This window comes from Macaca thibetana, chromosome 3 (assembly GCF_024542745.1).
Source record: "Macaca thibetana thibetana isolate TM-01 chromosome 3, ASM2454274v1, whole genome shotgun sequence".
Classification (NCBI taxonomy): Eukaryota; Metazoa; Chordata; class Mammalia; order Primates; family Cercopithecidae; genus Macaca; species Macaca thibetana.
This window is the reverse complement of record NC_065580.1, coordinates 143,551,687-143,575,208: the sequence shown is the minus strand read 5'-3', so window position 1 is coordinate 143,575,208 and position 23,522 is coordinate 143,551,687. Positions and strand designations below refer to the sequence as shown.

Here is a 23,522-nt window from a genome sequence, read left to right as displayed (position 1 = left end):
GCTTGTAGTGAGCCGATCGCACCACTGCACTCCAGCCTGGTGACAGAGTGAGACTCCGTCTCAGAAAAAAGAAAAAGAAAAAACCACAGTGTGGAATTTATCGACACTTAGGTCTAATACAGGAAGCAGGAAATTACAAATTTTATGTTAATTGTATTATCTGTATCTTTGTAAAGCACATTTTATTTTTTTCTGTTTGAGACAAAAGTTTATTAAGAAAGATCTGAAGAAAATGTATCCTTTTGCAAAATTTTTTTCCTTTGCCATGTTTATCATGAGCTGAACATTGTGGTCTTAATTATATTGTAATGAAAACATTTAACTGATGAGGGATCAGACACAGTACAGTACCCTTGAAAACATTAATAAATTTGTTCTCTTTTTTTAGGCATAACCATTGCCATCCAAAAGTTACTTTCTCTTATGAACAGCTTTTTGGTTTCAGATGACCATTGGCTTATTTAGGAAGAGAATATGGCCTACTTTTTCTGTTTTCATTTGTCTGTTTCTTTTCTTGTCTTTTTTCTTTTTTCTGAGATGGAGTTTTGCTCTTGTTGCTCAGGCTGGAGTGCAGTGGCGCGATCTCGGCTCACTGCACCTTCTACCTCGTGGCTTCAAGTGATTCTCCTGCCTCAGCCTCCCGAGTAGCTGGGACTACAGGCGCCCACCACAACACCCAGCTAATTTTTGTATTTTTAGTAGAGGCGGGGTTTCACCATGTTGGCCAGGATGCTCTCAATCTCTTGACCTCATGATCTGCCCGCCTTGGCCTCCCAAAGTGCTGGGATTACAGGAGTGAGCCACCGTGCCCGGCCTATTTCCTTTTTTAATCTACACAATGGGCTTCTTTGATGTTCTTGTTACATATCTTCTGTTGCAGTGCACAGGAACTTTTCTGATACACCTAGGAGTAAAATGGCTGGGTCATAGCATATGTACTTCTTTGATATTAATAGACAAATTGTTTTCCAAAGTGGCTGTTAATGGCACTAGTCTCTCTCTCTCTCTCTCTCCTCTCCTCTCTCTCAGGATGAGAGGTCACAGTCTGGCGAGATTGAAATGCATATGTTGTTTTTAAGTTGAGTCTCGTTCTGTCACCCAGGCTGGGATCCAGTGGCGTGATCATGGTCGCTGCAGCCTGGAACCCCTGAGCTCAAGCGATCCTCTCACCTCAGCCTCCCAAGTTCCTGGGACTGTGGATGCGTGCCATCACACCTGGCTTTTTTCCTTAGGTTTTATATTTCATCAGTTGTACACGTATTAAAGAGTCAGCTGTAAAGTTTGTAATGGGGGTGAGCATTGCCTTGCCTTGTCACTTTTTTGTCCCCAAGGTGTAACCACTTTTATCCCTTTTTGCTTTTTTGGGTCTATTTTGGTATCTGTTTTGCGTGTCAGAGGCTTACCTCCAGTTTGAGAAGGAAGAAGTGAAAAGTGTATTAGAAGCTCTGAGTGCAGCAGGAGGCGGTGCTGACTGTTTCTCTCTAGGGTGATGTGGGTGTGCTGCTTGTTGGTGTCTGCCCCTCACATCAGTATCTTTAGAGCTGAAGCCTGTGGGATGCTTCAGAGAAGACACTTGTCCCAGCCTCTGTCCAGGGTGGTGGAAGAGGAGTAAATGGCCCGTGGCCTGCAGTCTGGGAGCCCAGTGGGGAAGAGGGCGTGGTGATGAGTATGTCTGCATTTACCTCTCACCCCTGTTTTTGGTAGGGTACCCTTGCCCTCAAACATGTTCGAAGTGCCCTAGTCTCTCTGTTTTGTTCTCTAAAGATAAATAAGCATTCTACTGTGGTGTGGGAGAGAAGAGGCAGGCATCCAGTGGCATTTCAAAGAGTCTGTCAACCAGTTCTCCTTATTTTAGTTGACCCTCCTTCACAGCCCTCCTACAGAGTTATCCGGTGCAGCCAGAGCCTAAGCCTTTTGGGGATTCTCACACGTAAATTAGGTTACTTGGTCTATGCCACTGTGGGCTTAAGAGTTTCCTTTTCTATGTGGGTTAACTCAGCTATGGCTAGTCCAATTTGGCTTCAGGCTAATAAAAATGTGATGGTGGTTCTTTGTTTCCATTCTCTTTGTTGTAATGGGTTTTGAATTTTTAAAATCACTAATTATGATTACTACAGTTTTAGTGGAGGTCTCTTGTTGGGATTTTAATTTGTATTTCTTTGACTATTGAGAGAGTTGACATCCTTTCATATGCCCATTCATATTAATTTTTTGGTCTTGTGCCTATGCAAGTCATTTGCCCATTTTCCTTTTTTCTTTTTTTTTCTTTTGAGATGGAGTCTCGCTCTGTCACCTGGGCTGGAGTGCAGTGGTGCAATCTCGGCTCACTGCAATCTTTGTCTCCCTGTTTCAAGTGATTCTCCTGCGTCAGCCTCAGCCTCCCAAGTAATTGGGATTACAGGTGCCCACCACCACACCCAGCTAATTTTTTGTATTTTTAGTAGAGATGGGATTTCACTCTGTTGGCCAGGCTGGTCTAGAATTCCTGACCTCAGGTGATCCACCTGCCTCAGCCTCCCAGAGTGCTGGGCTTACAGGCATGAGCCACTGTGCCTGGCCCCATTTGCCCATTTTCTAAGCACTGAGTTGTTTTGTCTTTTAAAAATTGACTTGTTGCTGGGCACAGTGGCTCACACCTGTAATCTCTGTGCTTTAGGAGGCCAAGGTAGGAGTTTTGCTTTAGGCCAGGCGTTCAAGGCCAGCCTGTACAACACAGCAAGACCCTGTCTCTAAATTAAAAAAAAATAATTAGCCAGACATGGTGGCGCATGTCTGTAATCCTAGCTACTTGGGAGGCTGAGGTGGGAGGATTGCTTGAGCCCAGGAGTTCAAGGCTGCAGTGAGCCATGATCATGCAGCATTTCACTCCAGTCTGGGCAACAGAGTGAGATCCTGTCTCTCCAAAAAACAATAATATAATTTGTAGGAGTTATATATTTTGAATCCCAGTTCTTTGGCAGTTTCTGGCTCAGCCTCTTCTTCACTTTGTGGTGTGGAACTTTTGGTGAATGAAGTTTTTTCATTTTTATTTACTAATTTTTTTTTTGAGACACAGATTCTAACTCTGTTGCCCAGACTGGGGTGTAGTGGCACAATCATGATCATAGCTCACTGCAGCCTCAAATTCCTGGGCTGAAGTGATCCTCCCACCTGAGGCTCCCAAGTAACTGGGCTTACAGGCGTGCATCACCATGCCTGGCTATTTTTCATTTTTTTAGTTGAGATGGGGGTCTCACTGTATTGCCCAGGCTGGTCTCAAACTCCTCAAGTGATCTTCCCACCTTGGCCTCCCAAAGTGCTTGGATACAGGCATGAGCCACCTTGCCTGGCCTATTTCTTAATTTTGATATAATTAAATGTATTAATATTTTCCTTTGTGATTTATAATTTGTCCATCTTGTTTAAGAAGTCCTTCCCTGGCTGGGTGCAGTGAACCCAGGAGACAGAGGATGCAGTGAGCCAAGATTGTGCCACTGCACTCCAGCCTGGGCGACAGAGCCAGATTCTGTCTCAAAAAAAAAGTCCTTCGCTACCCTGAAATTATAAAAACATTCTCCTATATTGACTTCTAAAAATTGTATAGTGTTCCCCTTCACATTTAAGTCTTTAATTCACTTGTAATTGATTGAAAATATGTATGATTGATAACATACAATCTGCTTTTATTTCTTCCATGTAAATAACTGTCTTCACACATATTTATTGAAGAGTCCAGTCTGTCTTTGAGCCGAGTGTCAGTTCTGCTGTGAATCATGTTTTCATCGGCCTTGGTCTTTTCCTGGGTACTGTCTACATTTATTTATTTATTTATTTTAATTTTTGTAGAGAAAGGATCTCACCATCTTGCTCAGGCTGGTTTTGAACTCCTGGGCTCAAGCGATCCTCCTGCCTCAGTCTCCCAAAGTGCTGGGATTAGAGACGTGAGCCACTGTGCCTGGCCTTAGCCTTCTTTTATAGTCATCATTTTATTTTTGAGACTCATCCATATTGATAGACTTAGCTCATTCTTTTTAAATTTTTTTTTTTTTTTTTTTTTTTTTTTTTTTTAAGAGAGAGAATCTCCCTCTGTCGCTCAGGCTGTGCAGTGATGTGATCCGCCTCTGGGTTCAGGCAATTCTCCTGCCTCAGCCTCCTGAGTAGCTGGGATTACAGGCACCCGCCATCACGCCCAGCTGATTTTTGTATTTTTAGTAGAGATGGGGTTTCACCATGTTGGCTAGGCTGGTCTCAAACTCCTGACCTCAAGTGATCCACCTACCTCAACCTCCTAAAGTGCTGGGATTACAGGCATGAGCCACCGCGCCCGGCCTGAAAAAATATTTTTGTTGGATGGGATTCTGTTTTATGAATGTACCACAATTTATTCAAGTTCTTATTGATGAATATTTAGGCTGTTTTCTGGTTATAAAGAGCGCTCCTATGAGTGTCTTAGATAGAGTCTCAATGGGAGCGTTTCTTTAGGATAAATACCTGCATATGGAATTGCCGGGTGGCAGCATTTACCCACCTCACCCTTGCTAGATGTTGCCAGTTTGTTCTCCAAAATAGTTGTTTAATTGATAATTTTTTTCTTCTTTCAGTGCCTGAAGACCTCTCATTAGAAGAGAGAGAAGAGCTTCTAGATATTCGTCGAAGAAAAAAGGAACTTATTGATGACATTGAGGTAAAAAAGAAAACAAAAAAAAAAAACCCAAAAATCCAAAACTCTATTTTTGCTTTTGAGTAAAACAGTAAAAGAGTAGCCTCACAAAAATATAAAAGAAAAAAAAAAAAGGTGTTCAGTGTGTGCATATAAGAACTACATAGAGAGACAGACTGAAAAAGTTATCAAGTTGGGAAAGCAAAGACTTCACACAGGTGGTGAGACCCTGGGTAGAAATCAAGACGTCGTGGAACTGAGGTCAGCAGTAGCCAGCTTGCAAACCCAGAGCCACAGACAGCCATCTAAAGCAGCAGCAAGCCACCAGCGCATTGCTCTGTCAGACTGTGCACTGAGACCCTCTTTCGTTAACCAATGTGTTTGTTTTTTGCTTTTCGTTTCTTTGAGACAGAGTCTCGCTCTGTTGCCCAGGCTGGAGTACAGTGGCATAGTCTGGGCTCACTGCAAGCTCCGCCTCCTGGGTTCACGCCATTCTCCTGCCTCAGTCTCCCGAGTAGCTGAGATTACGGGCGCCCACCACCACACCCAGCTAATTTTTTATATTTTTAGTAGAGACAGGGTTTCACCGTGTTAGCCAGGATGGTCTTGATCTCCTGACGTTGTGATCTGCCTGCCTCAGCCTCCCAAAGTGCTGGGATTACAGGCCTGAGCCACCATGCCCAGCCACCAATATGTTAATATTCTAGCACCTAGAACATTGCCTGTTCCATTTTTGGCTCTCGGATACCCTTTGAATGAATGCATAGGCATGTTTTGGGTTCCAGCTGTGTACCAAGTGCCTACTAGGTGTTAGGGTAGAATGACACATTAGGCCGGGCACAGTTGGTCACACCTGTAATCCAGCACTTTGGGAGGCCAAGGCGGGAGGATCTATTGAGCCCAGAAGTTCAAGACCAGCCTGGGCAACATGGTCAAACCCCATATCTACAAAAAATACAAAACTTAGCTGGGCATGGTGGCATGTACCTGTAGTCCCAGCTACTCGGGAGGCTGAGGTGGGAGGATCACCTGAGCCCAAGAAGTTGAGGCTACAGTGAACTGTGATTGTGCCACTATACTGCAGACTGGGTGACAGAGCAAGACCCTGTCTCAAAAAAAAAAAAAAAAAAAGACATTAAACCAAGACAAATAAAAACACAGGCATACAAACATGGGCTCTCCCACACTTGTGTACTTTACTCAGAGGACAGGGTAGAGGCAGGTGCCACAGGAGAAGCACATGAATGAAGCCGCAGTCTCAGCGTGGGAGAGCCTGTGAGTGTTACAGAAGTGATTCAGAGGGCCGGCCCTGGCTGCTTCCGTTTGGGGCTTCCTTGGGAAAGTCAAGCAGACCTGGAGGTCTTCTTTGAAAAGCTTCCTAGTCATTGTCATTGCCAAAGTAAATGTGGCCTCACAGGCCACGGCAGGGACAGGCCTTGTCCCAGACAATAGCTCCTTTCTAGGAGCTTGCGTTTTAATTCTGAGTGTCTTGGCGTACAGAATAATAGGGTCCCAGATAAAAATGTCTTTGTATTTGAAAGGTAATTCATGGAAATTTTTCTTCTAAGGTTACCCTTCATTCTTGGGAAAATGAGAGAACCCAGAATCGGTCTCTGGTTGAAGAATAAGGATGTATATTATTTGGATGTTAGTAATCATCCTGCTGATAAATGTGGAATTGTAGTCTAGCTCTAACTACTTCATTTTATCAGTGAGCACACTGAGGCCCAGGGAAGTTGGAGGCTTCCAGAGGTCTCTCTCATTACTAGGGGCCACATCAAGGGAAAAGGGGGTGTGTCCCCTTGGATGCCTTTGGCTTCTCTGAGCGCCCTGAGTCAGTTCTGTTCACCCCCGGGCTCTGTCCATGGTGCTTCATCTCATTCAAGGTGATAGAAGTGATCCTGAGACCACCGACCTAAACACACCTGAGCTTCAGCCTGAGACCACCGATCTAAACACACTTGAGCCTCAGCTTCTCCCCAGGAACAAAGGCAGTCTTGAAGGAGGAGGCAGGTGACTGTGTGTGTGGCAGGGCTGAATAGTGCAGTTAAGTGAACTAAGGACTCAAGGCTTTCCTTTTGCTGGTTTTATCTTTTTTTTTTTTAAGAGACAAAGTCTTGCTCTGTCGCCCAGACTGGAGTACAATGGTGTGATCATGGCTTACTGTAGCTTCAAACTCCTGGGTTCATGCAATCCTCCCTCCTCAGTCTCTCTAGTAGCTAGGACTACAGGTGTGTACCACCACACTCAGCTACTTTTTCTGTTCTTCTTTTTTGTAGCAATGGGGCCTTGCCACATTGCCCAGGCTGTTCTTAAACTCCTGGTCTCGAGTGATCCCTGTGCTTCAGCTTCCCCAAATGCTGGGATTACAGGCGTGAGCCACCACTCCTGACTTGGTTTTATCTTTTCACAGCTGTGATATTCCCCCGCAATGTCCCTGCCTGATTTTATATACAGATACCCTAGGATCTGCATAGTGACCTCTCTGAATCTGGTATCTGATGAAAAGTGAGCAAATAATTTTGTTTTCTCCTAAGTTGTGGTGGCTTTGACTGTGAAACTCTAGCTGTATTGATAATAGTATTGGTTTTTCCATCCCTGCGATGCTTAGATGAGACCTCAGGGAAGCTTGTCACAAGAGGACTAAAATTTCCGTCTCAGGGGAGGAAGGTTAAGACCCACTCCTCACCTCAAAATTCTTCTGTTTTGACAGAGGCTGAAATATGAAATTGCAGAAGTGATGACAGAGATCGACAATCTAACTTCCGTAGAGGAGAGGTAACAATTTGTGGCCACACCTTCAAGCTGTTTACTCGTTTCTTTCTACCTCCATCTTCTAGTCAAACTTGCAGAAAGTGGGGTGAGAGTGGTTGGGATGGGGGGGAGCCTGTGGAGTTGTTAATTCCTCTCCTCTCCCCCTGCTCCTCGTGGAGGGGTCCTGGGATATTTCCCTGGATTGTTACTTCTCATCGCCTCCTCTGTAAGTCATCATCTACCTTTATAGGTTCAGGCATAAGCACAGGTACTTCAGGGTTGACCCGCACAGAAATTACCTGCCTGCGTCATAAGGAGCTGTGCTTTATTAAAATCACTGGTTTGCATCATTAGCTTTTTCTGAAGTGTCTCAAGTTATCAAATGTGAAGAGCAATGGCGGCCACACCACCCCTCCGCCACCGTGGAGGCTGGAGGCCCCTCCGTGCAGGCCTGTGCTTCCCTTCCTTGAGTCTGTTGTTGCGGGGGAAAGTGCACTGGAGGGCCGTGACTTGGCTGCACCATGAAAACAGCGTGAGTGATTTTCAAATTATTCCACACCAACAGCAAAACGACTCAGAGGAACAAACAGATAGCCATGGGAAGAAAGAAATTCAACATGGATCCCAAAAAGGTAAGAGAATGCTCTCCCTTTTCTGGCCTGCAGGAGATGGACTCATCCATTGATTTGAACTGCCATGTCCCTTTTGGACAGAGGTCAGAGGTGGTCCGTCCTGTCATCTCATAAAAGACGGGGAGTTGAAGGCACATTTCGATCAAAAAGGGGCTGTTCACGAGTGGGGTGAAGCAGAAGTGCCTTGTAGGGCTGGTACCCTGGGCAGAAAGGCCTTTCTTGCCGAGTGAGCTTCTGGGTGAGGAGGCAGCCTCACAGGCCCGGCTCGGACAACGCGGGGCAGGCCGGGCTTGGCTCCAGGCAGTGCCTTTGCTGTGGAGGCTCATATTCCCGTCTTCCCACTTGAGCTGGGCCCTACAGCCAGGAACCACGTGATTACGAAGGAGCAGGGGTGGGAGTGGAACCCGGGTGTCCAGAGGTTGTGGACTTTATAATCTGGGTGGGTTAAGTGGTTCACGTAAGAGGACGTTATTTCTCCATTCGCCTTAAAAAGCAGGTGTCTGTGAAAAAAACAAGGGATCCTCCACATTTAAACCAGCATCTTCCTCTTTCCTCAAGTTGGATTTTCTAGGGAAACACCCGAAAACAGTGAAACCTGAAACATGTAGCTGCTTGTTTCTGAGACTGAGCTAAAGGATTTGGCAGAATCTGTGAAGATTTTTGGTGGACGTTTTGGTTTTGAGAAAGAAGGGTAGACCTGAGTCTTCAGGGTTTGGGAGAGGAACGGCATGTCCGAATTTCACCACATTGGTCAGGCTGGTCTCAAACTCCTGACCTCAGGTGATCCGCCCACCTCGGCCTCCAAAAGTGCTGGGATTACAGGCATGAGCCATTGCGCCCGGCCATGTCTGGATTTTCTTAAGGCCGCAGACATCTGCAGCCGGAGGAGGGTTTTGTTTAGCGCATACGCCCTAGCCACTGTGAAAACTGCCCTGTTGCTTTCTCATTCTCTGCTCGTGGGGCATCAATCATCTCCACGATGGAATGAAAATTGTCAATTTTGTGAATTTGGAAATGATTTGATATTTTGGGTAACAGCTTTTCTTTAAGGAGTTGGGACTGTGGAGTTAGACTTTTTTTTTTTTTTTTTTTTTTTTTTTTTTTTTTTTTTTTTGAGACGGAGTCTCGCTCGATTGCCCAGGCTGGAGTGCAGTGGCCGGATCTCAGCTCACTGCAAGCTCCGCCTCCCGGGTCTATGCCATTCTCCTGCCTCAGCCTCCTGAGTAGCTGGGACTACAGGCGCCCGCCACCTCACCCGGCTAGTTTTTTGTATTTTTTTGGTAGAGACGGGGTTTCACCATGTTAGCCAGGCTGGTCTCGATCTCCTGATCTCGTGATCCGCCCGTCTCGGCCTCCCAAAGTGCTGGGATTACAGGCTTGAGCCACCGTGCCCGGCCGGAGTTAGATTTATCAGCAGATTTAATAAACATTGGAAGCATCTCAGGATTCTTTATGAAAGTGGATGTTCTGAGGCCGGGCGCGGTGGCTCAAACCTGTAATCCCAGCACTTTGGGAGGCCGAGACGGGTGGATCACAAGGTCAGGAGATCGAGACCATCCTGGCTAACACGGTGAAACCCCGTCTCTACTAAAAATACAAAAAACTAGCCGGGCGAGGTGACGGGCGCCTGTAGTCCCAGCTACTCAGGAGGCTGAGGCAGGAGAATGGCGTGAACCTGGGAGGCGGAGCTTGCAGTGAGCTGAGATCCGGCCACTGCACTCCAGCCTGGACGACAGAGCAAGACTCCGTCTCAAAAAAAAAAAAAAAAAAAAAAAAAAGAAAGTGAATGTTCTCAAAAGACCTTATGTTTTAAGGGGACCCAGGTGGTGCAGCACAGAGCAGCACTCCAGTAAGTTCATGGGCAAATGCTTATCTCATGAAAGACATACAGATAGATACTTACTTTGTAAAGGGATGCTACTGAGGCCTGGCGTGCTGGCTCACACATATAATCCCGGCACTTTAGGAGGCCCAGCTGGGCGGATCATCTGCGGTCAGGAGTTTGAGACCAGCGCAGCCAACATGGTGAAACCCTGTCTCTACTAAAAGTACAAAATAAACCGGGCATGGTGGCGGGTGCCTGTAGTCCCAGCTACTCAGGAGGCTGAGGCGTGAGAATCACTTGAACCTGGGAGGCAGGTTACAGTGAGCTGAGATTGTGTCACTGCACTGCAGCCTGGGCGACAAGAGTGAGAGACTCTCTCTCAAATAAGTAAAGTGATGCCACCACTGTGTATCAGCGTTCGGCTTCATGAGCGTAAACTTGTCTTCATGCCTGTGAAGCCCTCTCTGATAGGCTCTTGCCTGTCTTCCTGTTTTATATATACCGTGTGTCAGATTTTTTTTTTTTTTTTAAGATGGAGTCTTGCTGTGTCGTCCAGGCTGGAGTGCAGTGGTGCGATCTTGGCTCACAGCAAGCTCCGCCTCCCGGGTTCACACCATTCTCCTGCCTCAGCCTCCCGAGTAGCTGGGACTACAGGCGCCCGCCACCACGCCCAGCTAATTTTTTGTATTTTTAGTAGAGACGGGGTTTCACCGTGTTAGCCAGGATGGTCTCGATCTCCTGACCTCATGATCCACCGTTCTTGGCCTCCCAAAGTGCTGGGATTACAGGCGTGAGCCGCTGCGCCCAGCCATGTCAGATTTGTAGTAAGGGCCAACATTGAGAAGTCACTGTTTGTCAAGAACCATGATGAGGAAGCACTTTAATTCATACACTTAAGTTCCTATAGTAACCTTATGAGGTAGGGAGGGTCCGTCTTAATTCCTCTTTCACAGTTGGGGAAAATGAGGCACAGAACAGCTAAGGAACTCACCGCTGGCCTGAGGAGGGAACCTGACTCCAAGGCAGCCTGTCACTGCTGCTGTCTGCTGCACTGGGTGGAAGCCCCTGGGGTTGGTTTCTAGGTGGCCCTAAGTGGTCATCCCTGTAGCACTGGCTCACCACGGCCAGGGAAGTTGGCATTTAACCCATTTATTATGCCTGAGGTTGCCGGTTTTTGAATTTCTGGTCAGACCTTGGCGATGACCTTGAGCAGTAGGATGTAAACAGCCCCCACATGCTTTGTGTTCCAATAATGGAACACTAGGCATAACCTACTTTGCCTGGGCTGTGGCAAATTGCTCACCAGCTTCATTTTTTGTTCCTCTTCACCTACAAGATTTTAAGAATCTTGATTACTGGTTGTACTTATCTATAATTATGCTGCTTGATAAAAGCAGATGGCACGTTTAGTCTGCATGTAGCCTTTTGCTGGGAGAAATTATCAAAGTTCCTTGGTTTTATAGACTTGGATATAGCACTTGTCTTAAGTCTACTTGAGCCTTCCTAATGCAATACCATAGAGGGGGTGCTTAAACAGTGGAAATGTATTTTCTTACAGTTCTGGAGGCTGGAAGTCCAAGATGAGGGTGCCAGCATGATTGGCGTCTGGTGAGGGCTCTCTTCTTGGCCTGCTGGTAGCCACCTTCTTGCTGTATCCTCACATGCTGGGTAGTAAGGAGAACTTGCTGACTCTAGGGTGCTGTTCTTATAAGGGCACAAATACCATCAGACCAGGACCCCCACCAGGACCTCATGTAACGCTAATTACCTCCAAAAGACCCCATCTCCAGATACCATCACATTGGGAGTTTGAGCTTCAACATATGAATTTCATTCACAGCTGCGATGGATGATGTCACATGCTTCAGACACAACTCAGAATTACATCTACCTCCCCACGCCCCTATTAAACCTGTAACGTTGTGAAGCATGGAAGACATTGTCAGAGTAAATACATTCCTTCCGGCTAGGATGGCGTTTTCTACGTCTCAGAGTGATGACACTTTAAACAGGGAGCTTTGGTTTGTTCAGGTGCATTATTTCTAGAAGTAGCACTTGAGTTCATAAATGAGTAAGAGGCAAGGTTTGATTAGATCACGGAAGCTGAAAACACTCTGCAGCCTCTCTCTTTTATTCCTGATTTCCTAGAAATGCCTTAAATAAAATATATAAATCATATGACAAGCAGGGGTTCACTCAGTGGACTAGAAATTGAGGAATCCCTGGAAGAAGATAAATGGGATCCACTGAAGAAGGAAACAGTGCCCACAGAACATACAAGAAAGGACCGCCGGGGGCGGCAAGAGCAGCTTCAGAGTTCCCTGAGCGCAGAGGAGGTACATTCGGGGAACAGGACTGTGGGAGGGACATCGAGACTGGTCACCCTTTACTGACCTTGTGCCTAGCAGTGATTGTGTCTCCAGGTGGGAAAAGCAAGAGGGAACACTTAGTCCATGAAAACAAGCAGCGTCCTTGGTGGGTAGCAGCACCAAGAAGGAGAAATAGCCACTCTCAAGAGACCAGCCGTTGGCTGCCTGACCTCCTCTGCCAGATCACTGGAGGCAGCTGCAGCAAAAACCAGACGCAGGTAGCGTTCTGTTAGGCCAGCAGTGACCCTTCAATACAAAGACGAACACCCACCAAGCACCACCAAGCGTTTGAGGAAACCAGCACCATGAAAGAGACACAAAACCCTACAAACAGAAGAACTAAGACTGGAGGAAACAGATGTAATAGAAACAGTAGAGGTGGGGAGGGCGGCTCATGCCTGTAATCCCGACGTCTTGGAAGGCCTAGGCGTGAGGATCGCTTGAGCTCAGGAGTTCAAAACCAGCCTAAGATAGCGAGACCCTCATCTCTACAAACTTTTTTTTTTTTAATCAGCCAGGCATAGTGGTATGTACCTGTAATCTCAGCTACTTGAGAGGCTAAGGTGGGAGGATCACTTGAGTGCAGGAGTTTGAGGCTACAGTGAACTGTGATTGCACCACTGCTTTCTAGCCTGGGTGACAGTAAGACTTTGTCTTTTAAATCCTTTATCAAGCCAGGTATGGTGGCATGTGCCTGTCCAACTACTGGGAGGCTAAAGCAGAAGGATCGCTTGAGCCCAGGAGTTTGAGGCTTCAGTGAGCTGCGATTACACCACTGCACTCTAGCCAGGGCAACAGAACGAGACCCTGTCTCTTAAAAAAGAAGCAGGAGGCTGGGTGTGGTGGCTCACGCCTGTAATCCCAGTACTTTGGGAGGCCGAGGTGGGTGGATTGCCTGAGGTCAGAAGTTTGAGACCAGCTTGGCTAACATGGTGAAACCCCATCTCTACTAAAAATAGAAAAAAAATTAGCTGGGTATGGTGGCAGGGACCTGTAATCTCAGCTACTCGGGAGCCTGAGGCAGGAGAATCACTTGAACCTGGGAGGTGGAGGTTGCAATGAGCCTAGATTGTGCTAAGGCACTCCTCCCTGGGTGATGAGGGCAAAACTGTGTCTCAAAAATAAATAAATAAAACAGAAGCAGCAGCAAAAAAAAAAAAAAAAAAAAAAAAAAGGCAACTTTTTATCATAGAATATTTATCTATATTATAAATATCATAAAAAAGATACGATAGGATGTTTCTTATCCATGATACAAAAATGGGGGATTGTGAAAAAGAACCTTGGAAATGAAAACTGGGAGTGTCTGTCACGTCGTCACTTGAGCATATGGAGAAGACGTGGCTGAAGAGTGGACGTGTGTTAGAAGAGAGTTTAAGAATTCTTTATTCAGTTTTGCAGAGAACTACAAGAAAACATGCGAGGTGGGTCCAGCAGCCCAGATTTCATCTAAAAGAAGTCTCAGAAGGAGAGAATGGAAAATGGAGGAGAGGAATATTTCAAAGAAATCTTGGAATATTTTAGAACTAAGAAGAATCCTTAGATTCAAAGGCCCCACCAAATGCCAAGCAGGATGAAAATTGAAAAGACTTACACACTTAGATGTGTCAAGTGGAATGTTGTAAAACTCGTGGATAGAGAAATTCATTTAATTTTCCAGGAAGGAAAGATCAGATTACCTAAGAAGAAATGAGGAACACAGCAAGCTTATCAGGGACACTGGATCAAAGACAGGAGGGAAGGCAGTACCTTCCAAGGCCTGAGGAAACATGATTTAAAACCCCGAATTCTGTCTGTCCTGTCACTCACGAGAGAAGGTGAGGAAAGATGTTCAGACACACAAGGGCTTCTCTGATCTCTAGGAATTGTGTAATTGGAGTATGACACCTCAAAACAAGAAATGATTACAGAGGATCAAAAAGGAAAGAAACAAGCAAAACTTTTTACATCAAAGTGAGAAATTTAGTCCAAATTTATGTCAGTATATAAGTAGCAAGGGGGAAAGGAAGGAGGGAAGTAACAGCTAAGGTTTTCTAGATGTTGATAGATACAAATAAGTTTAAATACTTGTCAAAATTTTAAGAGTAATCACTAAAGAGAAATAGGATTTTAAAATTATTAACAAACATCAAAGAAAGTTTGATCAGTTCAACACAAGGCTGGAAAGGCATGTGAAATAGAAAGCACCAAATAAGGGGTCAGGAGGAAGTGCTAACCAATCAGTGCTCACTGTAGATTTGATTGGGCTAAATTAATGACAAGACAGACACTTGGATATTAATTTAAATAAATAAGTAAAATCCAGCTTCGGATTGAGACCCACACCTAGAAGAGAAACAAAAAAAGGTAAGAGTAGGTGTAGTGGGTCACATGGTGCCACTGCCCCCATTTCTGCTGTTTGACTTTCTAAATGGTATTCTAAAATATTAAAAATTTCCAATACTGTTAGAACATTCACTTTCTTCTATGAGTATTTACCTAGTGTATTAGTGTTCTAGGGCTGCCATGACAAATGACCACAACTGGGTGGTTTAAAACAAGAGAAATCTCTTCTTGCTCAGTTCAGGCGGCCAGAAGTCCAAGATCGGGGTGTCGGCAGGATTGCTGCTTAGACTTTGCGGGAGAATCCCTTCCTGCCTCGCTCCTGGCGGCTGCCGGCCTCCTGTTTTCCGCAGCTGCGGGCGCCTCACTGTGGTCTCAGCCTCCATTGTCTTGTGGCCTTCTCTGCACCTTCTCCTCTGTCTCATAGGACAAGTGTGATTGGACGCAGAGCTCTGTGTCCTCCTCCTCTGCTTGTCTCTTTGCCGCCTCCCAAATAGCATTCTCCAAGAAATGTCCTAGTTTTTTGTATGTTCTGAATTTTAGGGCAGGTCTTGAGCTTCCAGAGGAATTAATGGAAGCCTCATGCCCAGGCCCATTCAGTTCCCTGGGCTTCAGCTGACAGTGGCAGGGGCCTTCACCATGCAAGGTCAGGCCCCCAGCCTTGCATCCCCAGAGATGACAGGACAACTAGTGATCCCTGAGGGTGTCCTGCCTCCCTCCCACCTGCAGCTGATGGCCTCACCTGGCTTCTCCACCTGCCTCACTTGTTTTCCTCACTTAGAGCCAATAGCAAAGCCCTAGCACTGTCTCCTGCCCCAGGCTCTGTTTTCAGGGAACTTGGGCTACATTAGGCCTCTCGAAGGACCAGACCTGTGTTGCTACAGTGTGTGTGTGTGTCTTATAATTTAGATGGTGCCCCTGTGGGTGTACCCACTTAAACTCCTACCAAATACATATAAAAATTGATTTAGGATTGTTAGACTCGCTAATTTTTTTGGAGAATAACAAATCATGGTACACAAATTCTAAATGTATAGCTTGAAGAATCTTTATAAATTAATATACTCACATTACTGCAACCCAGAACAAGCCACAGTTGTAGAATATTACAGGGCACCTTGCTGGTGCCTCATCTTAGGGAATTCACTCCCCAAGGTAGCCAGTCCTTAATCACCATAAGTTAGTTTTGCCTTTTTCAAACCTCCTATGAATGGAATTGAAATCCTCTTCCGTGTCGTCTTTTGCTCCATATCATGTCTGTGAGATTCGTTCTTGTGAGTGTTCATTCCATTTCATGGCTGTAGAGTCTTCCATCATGTGATTATGCCAGAATGTATTGATTGGTTCTCTTATTGACTGTTTTCAGTTTTTGGAAATAAGGCTGCTGTGGACGTTCGTGTGTGTAAAAGAAATAGAAAATCTTCTGGATGGACTGTGAGGGTATGAGGCAGCCCTGGTCTTGGGTACTGACAGTCTTAGCTGGATAGAGCCTCTCTGAATTTGTGGAAATGGCCTCCTGGCAAATTGATTTCTGATTCCCTATTCCCTTACCACCTTTGCCAACACATATTTTGAAACTGGCTGCAAAGCTATGTTAGAGGTAAAAATTTCTATTATAGGTTCCTGGGACTTCTCATGAGACAGTGCTCAGCTGATTCAGGCCAGGGGCACCCATTGCTTTTGAGATTGTCAGCTGTGCTGCAGCCCTCAGAGCGGGCATAAGCTTTGACTGGATGAGCTTGGTGGCACAGCATGTCAGTTAATATGTTTTTGGTATCAGGTAACAGAAAATCCAACAAAATGTATCTTACACAGTGGAGGTTTATCTTCTCAAGCAGCTGTGTAGCAATGGGTGGCTCCCAAGTGACAAGAAGGTGGTCCCTGTACCCATCTCAGGGTTTCCCATGTGAGATGGCCACTGTGGCTCTGGTCATCACATCCGTGTTCAAGGCAGAAAGGAGGAGGAAGAGCAGTGCTGGCTCATGGGCCCCTTTTTACCAGGAAATCAAAAACTTTCTCTCTGGGCTTGTCTTTCTGTCTGGCCAGATCTGGTCACAGGTCATTTCTAGTGCTAAAGGCAGCCAGGAAACTGCCTCTGTAGTGAAGGGGGTGGCAGGAGCGGGGACTGGCACCACCCGTTCGCTGCGTCCCTGGGACTGGGGCCAGGTTGGCCGACTGGCAGTGGCCACCACCCACAAAGTGTCCCTCGCAGACACAGAATAAACCATCTTCCTAAGCTTGGAAAATCTAATATTATTACTACTCCTGCCTTTATAATTTCTAATAACCATCTGTAATGGTTTGTTCAATAACCCATTTGTTTGTCTTTTAACTTGTTTAACTGCCAGGAGGAATGAATGTGCGTTTCTTTGATGGATAAAATGTAGTATGGAGTTGGGAAAATCAGATTGTGCAGTTGTATGGGTGTCTCTGGTATTATTTTTGCTGTGTCCATTACCAGTAAAATCATGACACTAAGTGTATTTCTGTTTTTGAAAAATGAGTTTGAGTGACACTCCTAACCGGTGCTTCCTTTCTAATGTTCTTCAGGGAATTCAGTTTCTAATAGAAAATGACCTGCTACAGAGTTCCCCAGAAGACGTCGCCCAGTTCCTTTATAAAGGAGAAGGCCTAAATAAGACCGTCATTGGGGACTACCTGGGTGAAAGGTGAGTTCGAGGAGGAGGCACAGCCCTACCTGGGGCCACTCAGCCCTGCAGCTTGACCTAGGTCACACTCCACTTTCGGGGCCATCACAGCCTAAAGGCATGATACAGCCACGGGCTGTGGGCATCCACGTGCCCATCGCAATACCAGGTGGGCCCAGTGCAATCGGTTCTTCTCCCGTGTCCATGGGAGGAGAGAGGCCTTAGAGTATTCTGGGATCCTGGGACTCCTCTGGAATCCTGTTTTTCAGGGAACCATGACAGAACTGACAGTGCGGCTGCCCCTTTCTCCTTAGGTTGGAAAGCATCTTAATCGTCTTCTCTTTTACCCAGAAATACGCCAGGTTTCTCAGTGGTTTTCTGTCTCATGTTACTTGCAGAATGAATAAAGGTGGAAGGTGAATTTTTTTAATGGAAAGCAGCAGGTCAGATTTACTTTCTGACCGCTACTGGCTTAGCAGAGGTTAGGGCAGGAATGCTGAGGCAGCACATGCCCTGAGTATGCCAAAACAGACTTTTGTCAAAGACCAGAAGAAAGTATTTTTAAACAAAAGCCCAATAGTTCCTAAAGTTGGGAGGTTTCGGTTTTTAGCTTTTTTTAAAAAAAATACTTGATTGAAAGTGGAAAGTGGAAAACTCATTCTCTCAGGCCAACACTACCTGATACCCAACCAAAGACACTGCTAGAAAATGGCAGACCATATCCTTATGACTGTAATATATAGTCAGCAACATGTAGAAAGGATTCTGTACCAAGGGGACTTACCCCATGAATGCAAGGTTAGTTCAACATATAAGTCAATAAAGTAATATACCATATCATTCAAATAAAGGACAAAACCCACATGATCTTCTCAACAATATAGGAAGAGCATTTGACAGAACTCAAAACTCCTTCACAATAAAAACACTTAAAAAGCTAAGACAGACAGGGAACTTGTTCAACATGATGGAGGATTCCTATAAAAAATCCCACCACTTAACGGTGAAAGAGTGACTGCTTTCTCCCTAAGATCAAGAACAAGACAAGGATGTCTACTCTTAGCAGTGCTGTTCAGCCCAGTGCTGGCACGTCTTGCCAGGGTGGTTAGACAAGAAAATAAAGACATCCAAATTGGAAAGGAAGAAATTAAATTCTATTTTCAGATGATGCAATCATGTATATAGAAAATCTTAAGTAATCATTAAAAACTATTAGAAGTAATACATTCAGTAAGGTTGCATGATATACAATTAATATACAAAACTCAATTGGCCAGGCGTGGTGGCTCACGCCTGTAATCCCAGCACTTTGGGAGGCTGAGGCAGGCGGATCACAAGGTCAGGAAATTGAGACCATCCTGGCTAACATGGTGAAACTTCGTCTCTACTAAAAACACAAAAAAGTTAGTCAGGCATGGTGGCGGGCGCTTAGAGTCCCAGCTACTCTGGAGGTTGAAGCAGGAGAATGACGTGAACCTGGGAGGCGGAGCTTGCAGTAAGCCGAGATTGCACCACTGTGCTCTGGCCTGGCCGACAAAGTGAGACTCTGGCCAAAAAAACAAACAAACAACAACAAAAAAACTCAATTATATTGCTATACAATAGCAATGAGTAAACTCAAAACAGCTCCATTTATAATAGCATTAGAAGGAATAAGATACTTAGGATAAATTTCACAAAAAAGCAACATTTTTACTCTAAAAACCACAAAACATTGTTGAAAAAGAATGAGAAGACCTAAATGGAAAAGCATCCATGTTCATGGATTGGAGGGCTTACTATTGCTAAGATGCCAATATTCCAACATTGATTTACAGATTTATTGTACTTCTTATTGAAATCCCAGCTGACTTCTTTGCAGAAGTTGCACTCCTAAAATTACTATGGAAAATTCAAGGGACCCAAAATAACCACAGCAGTATTAAAAAAGAACAAAGTTGCAGAACTCACATTTATTTCCTGATTACAAAATAAAGTGGCCAGGCACGGTGGCTCACGCCTATAATCCCAGCACTTTGGGAGCCTGAGGCGGGCAGATCACCTGAGGTCAGGAGTTCAAGACCAGCCTGGCCAACATGGTGAAACCTCATCTCTAGAAAAATACAAAAATTAGCCAGGCATGATGGCAGGTGCCTGTAATCCCAGCCACTCGGGAGGCTGAGGCAGGAGAATCACTTGAACCCAGGAGGCAGAGGTTGCAGTGAGTCAAAATCATGTTGTTGCACTCCAGCTTGGGTGACAGAGTGAGACTCTGTCTCAAAAAAAAAAAAAAAAGACTGAAGTGTATAATCAAGACAACATAAAACTGGCATAAGGATACACATATATAAATGATGGAATAGCGTTGAAAATCCAGAAGTAAACCCTTACATTAGTGTCAAATAAGTTTTCAGCCAGGTACCAAGACAGTTTCAGTAGGTGAAAGAATAGCTTTTTCAACAAATGGTACTGGGATAACTGGAAATGCACATGCAAAAGAATGACATTGGACACCCTACTGATACAAAAATTACAATGGATCAAAGACCTAAATGTAAGAAGTAAAACTGATAAAACACTTAGAAGAAAACATGGGGCAAATCTCTGTGATCTCAAATTAAGCTATGGTTTCTTACATGTGACACCAGAAGCACAAATAACAAAAGAAAAAGGTAGGTAGACTCTACTTCATCAGAATATTGTGCTTCAGAAGACATCGAGAAAGTGAAGGCTGGCCAGGCATGGTGGTGTTTACAGCTAATCACCAGTTATAGATTCCTTGGTTCCTTGCCCACTCCCACTGCTTCACTTGACTAGTCTTAGGGAAAAAAAAAAAGTAAAAAGACAATCCACAGGCCATCCTGGGAAACATAGTGAGCCCTGGCTCTACAAAAAATACAAATAAATCAGTATGACTTGCGAATATCTTCATATATTTGTCTTTATATAATCTAGATATAAGTCCTCAGGGCTGATAATCAGTCCTTATAATCTGCTGAGGACTTATATCTAGATTACATAAATAACTCTTCCAAATAAGAGCAAAAATAACAAAAATTACTCAGTTATCAAATGGCAAAGGATCTGAATAGACATTTCTGCAAAGAAGATATACAAGTGGCAAATAAGCACAGGAAAAAATGCTCAATTGATCGTCAAGGAGATACAGATTGAAACCACAGTGAGATACCATTTCACACCCATTAGGCTGGCCGTAATGAAAAAGAAATGTAACAAATGCCAGCAAGGCTGCAGGGAATGAAACCCTTATTGCTGATAAGATATAAAATCATGCGGCCTAGTGCGGTGGCTCACACCTGTAATCCCAGCACTTTGGGAGGCTGAGGTGGGTGGATCACCTGAGGTCAGGAGTTCAAGACCAGCCTGACCAACGTGGAGAAACCCTGTCTCTACTAAAAATACAAAAGTTAGCTGGGTGTGGTGGCACATACCTGTAATCCCAGCTACTCAGGAGGCTGAGGCAGGAGAGTTGCTTGGAATCCAGGAGGCAGAGATTTTGGTGAGCCGAGATTGTGCCAATGCACTCCAGTCTGGGCAGCAAGAGTGAAATTCTGGCTTAAAAAAAAATAAAAAGTATATAAAATGATGCTTTGGAAATCAGTCTGGCAGTTCCTCAAAATGTAAAACATAAACTTTAACATGGAACCCAGTAATTTCACTCTTAGGTATTTACTCAATAGAAATAAAAATGTGGCCGGGTGTGGTGGCTCATGCCTATAATCCCAGTGTTTTGGGAGGCCGAGGGAGGTGTGGGAGGACTGCTTGAGCCCAGGAGTTCCAGACCAGCCTGGGTAATATAGCGAGCCCTGCCTCAGCAAAAAATACAAATGTTTTAAAAAAGTATGGCCATGCAAAAACTTGTGCTTGAATGTTCATAGCCACATTATTCATAAGCCATATCTTTTAAAATAATTGGGATAATGTACATTAGGTTTGAAGCTTGCTTATTTTTTTCCCAGGGATGAATTTAATATTAAAGTTCTTCAAGCTTTTGTTGAACTCCATGAGTTTGCTGATCTCAACCTTGTACAAGCCTTAAGGTAAGTATGATCATTTGCCGGGTGTAGAGTGGATGGGGAAGGCCAGAGGACCGCTTCCTGGGCAGCAGTGGCTGTGAATTGACTCTAGGTAACTTGGTGTCACGCGAGTCTCACAGATGCTGGCTCCTGTTCCGAATGATCCAGCTAATGCCGTGTGACATCGAGCAGCCCTAGATAGGAACTGGGGCACATGCTTAAGATAAGGGCCATGTGGCCTCACTGTGGCCGCTGGTGCTCCTTCCATTCCGTTTCCTTCTGTTTTTAATGCTGTGTGGCAGTAGTTCGAGTGCCTTCTTCCCAAGCTCTGTATGGCGTGACATTGGTGCTACATGGGGTTACTTCCTTCCAGATTTGACCTAAAGCACCAAACACATGAATACCTGAGTGTGCCAGAGAGGATGTAGTCTTCTCGCCATTTTGGTGTCCGGGACACACTCCCTGGATGCCCCTCGAGCTGCCCTTCCTGCACGTTTTCTTCCTCCTGCTCTGCAAGCAGGAAATTGTCTCGCCTCCTTCCTTGGTGCCCTGGCTGTTCTCTTCTGGGCCTTCATCTGTTCTGGGCCTTGACCCTGAGCCAGTACTCAGCAGCATCCGGGGGAGAGGAGGCAGGGCCTCTGGTGGGAGCTGCCTCAGCTGGCCCTTGGGCTGAGAAAATCAGGCCACATCTCGTCATGTTCTCAGACCTTCTGCTTCATACCTTGTTCTCGTTTACGTGGCCTGTTTCCTCATGGCCTTACCTCAGGCGCAGACTGCAGCATTGGCAGCATTTCTGTGGGACCCTGCTGATGTGCTCGCAGCACAGCCTGGAGCTGAACAGTGTGCTGAGAGTTAGCAACATCTGAGAATCCTGCAGCCGCAGTTCAGGCTTATCAGATTCCGTTTCTGGAGGCTGTACATCCAGAGAAGGGTACAGGCCTGGCGAGTCTGGGAGGGGCATCTGGCATGGCCCTTGCTGCTGTGACTCCATTTCTTTCAGTCCATCAGTCTCTGGCCACAGCCAGAGAGGCTCCTATTAATTCCCACAGCAGTGGGAGCCTGGCATAGCCCAGTAGAGGGCCTGATGAAGGCACAGGGTGAGGGGGAATGTAGGTAGGTCCTGTGGCCTGAGGAGCTGCCCTGAGAATGTTAGCTTTTGTCCTGAAGGACACGGCAAGCCTGTGTGGGGCAGAGGTGTGCGGGCTGACTCGAGACTCTTTACTGCCGTGGGGTGGGCAGGGAGGCCATGGTAATGGGCTGGTGAGCAGGTGCATGCTTTGCTGGTGAACGTGGGACAGACGGGGAGTGAGGGGTGGAGGGGGTGAGAGTGGAGGAGGGGCGATCGTGTTGAGTCTGAAGGCTGCTGGTGCAGGTGGCGGAGAAGATGGGGCCTGGTAGAGAGTGGGGCCAGACATGGCTGGAATCCCAGGAGGAGAGAGCAGAGGAAGGACCTTGGGGAGCTGCCCTGTGTGAGGGACATGCAGAGGAAGAGGAGCCCCGGGGGGGCCAGGCTGCATCCTCCCCCGATGGCTGGTGGGATCAGTATTTTTAAAAGCCCAGAGACTTAATTGGAGCCTTGAGGTCTAACTTGGTCCTCTGCTAAATCCACGGCAGCATCAGACATTCCTGAATAGCTGGTGCGGGAGACCACAGCTGGCCTTGGGGACTGCAGCCTCTGCCCCCGGGGCTCACACCTGGGCGACCAGACAGTGGATAAGGCAGACAGGTAGCAGGGACAGTGCCACGTAGCCGCAGCCAGCCGAGGAAAGCAAGGAAGGGAAGCAGTAGGAGGTGGGTGGGGGGACTGGGCTGGGGGTTGCAATTACAGGGAGGTCAGCCAGGGAGACCTCAGCCAGAGGGGATGCCTGAGGGTGGGAGTGTCTGCTGGGCCTGGTCTCTGAGGCAGGTGTGTGTCTCCCCAGCAAGGCAGCAGCAGCTTCTGGCCGCAGTGCCCAGTGCTGTAGGTGGGGCTTTGGACACCGTCCTGTGGACTATGGCTCTGCCTTATGTGTGGGAGTTCTGAGAGGAGGACGTGGTCTTGTTGATGCTGTGAGGACTGGCCGGTGGCAGCTTGGGACATGCAGGGCTCTGGTGATCACCTGGCAGCAGCAGGAGATGGTGGCAATGGGGACAGAGAAGTGCTGGGATCCTGGATATTTACTTTTTTTTTTTTCTCTTTTTGAGACGGAGTCTCGCTCTGTCACCCGGGCTGGAGTGCAGTGGCCGGATCTCAGCTCACTGCAAGCTCCGCCTCCCGGGTTTAGGCCATTCTCCTGCCTCAGCCTCCCGAGTAGCTGGGACTACAGGCGCCCGCCAC

At 46.1% G+C, this 23,522-nt stretch overlaps 2 protein-coding genes across 3 annotated transcripts in view; one reads left to right on the top strand and one right to left on the bottom strand.

Moving 5' to 3' along the window:
• Positions 1 to 23,522, bottom strand: part of RAC1 (Rac family small GTPase 1) — a 396,460-nt gene that overhangs the window by 231,039 nt on the left and 141,899 nt on the right. The window lies entirely within an intron of this gene.
• The window catches only part of CYTH3 (cytohesin 3), a 114,646-nt gene that overhangs the window by 81,019 nt on the left and 10,105 nt on the right, over positions 1 to 23,522 (top strand). For both annotated transcript variants that reach the window (XM_050784137.1, XM_050784136.1), the window contains exons 2-6: positions 4,581 to 4,663; positions 7,353 to 7,417; positions 7,959 to 8,025; positions 17,092 to 17,210; positions 21,149 to 21,229. In XM_050784137.1, coding sequence (XP_050640094.1) covers positions 4,581 to 4,663; positions 7,353 to 7,417; positions 7,959 to 8,025; positions 17,092 to 17,210; positions 21,149 to 21,229 — 415 coding nt within the window. The remainder of the gene's footprint in view (positions 1 to 4,580; positions 4,664 to 7,352; positions 7,418 to 7,958; positions 8,026 to 17,091; positions 17,211 to 21,148; positions 21,230 to 23,522) is intronic.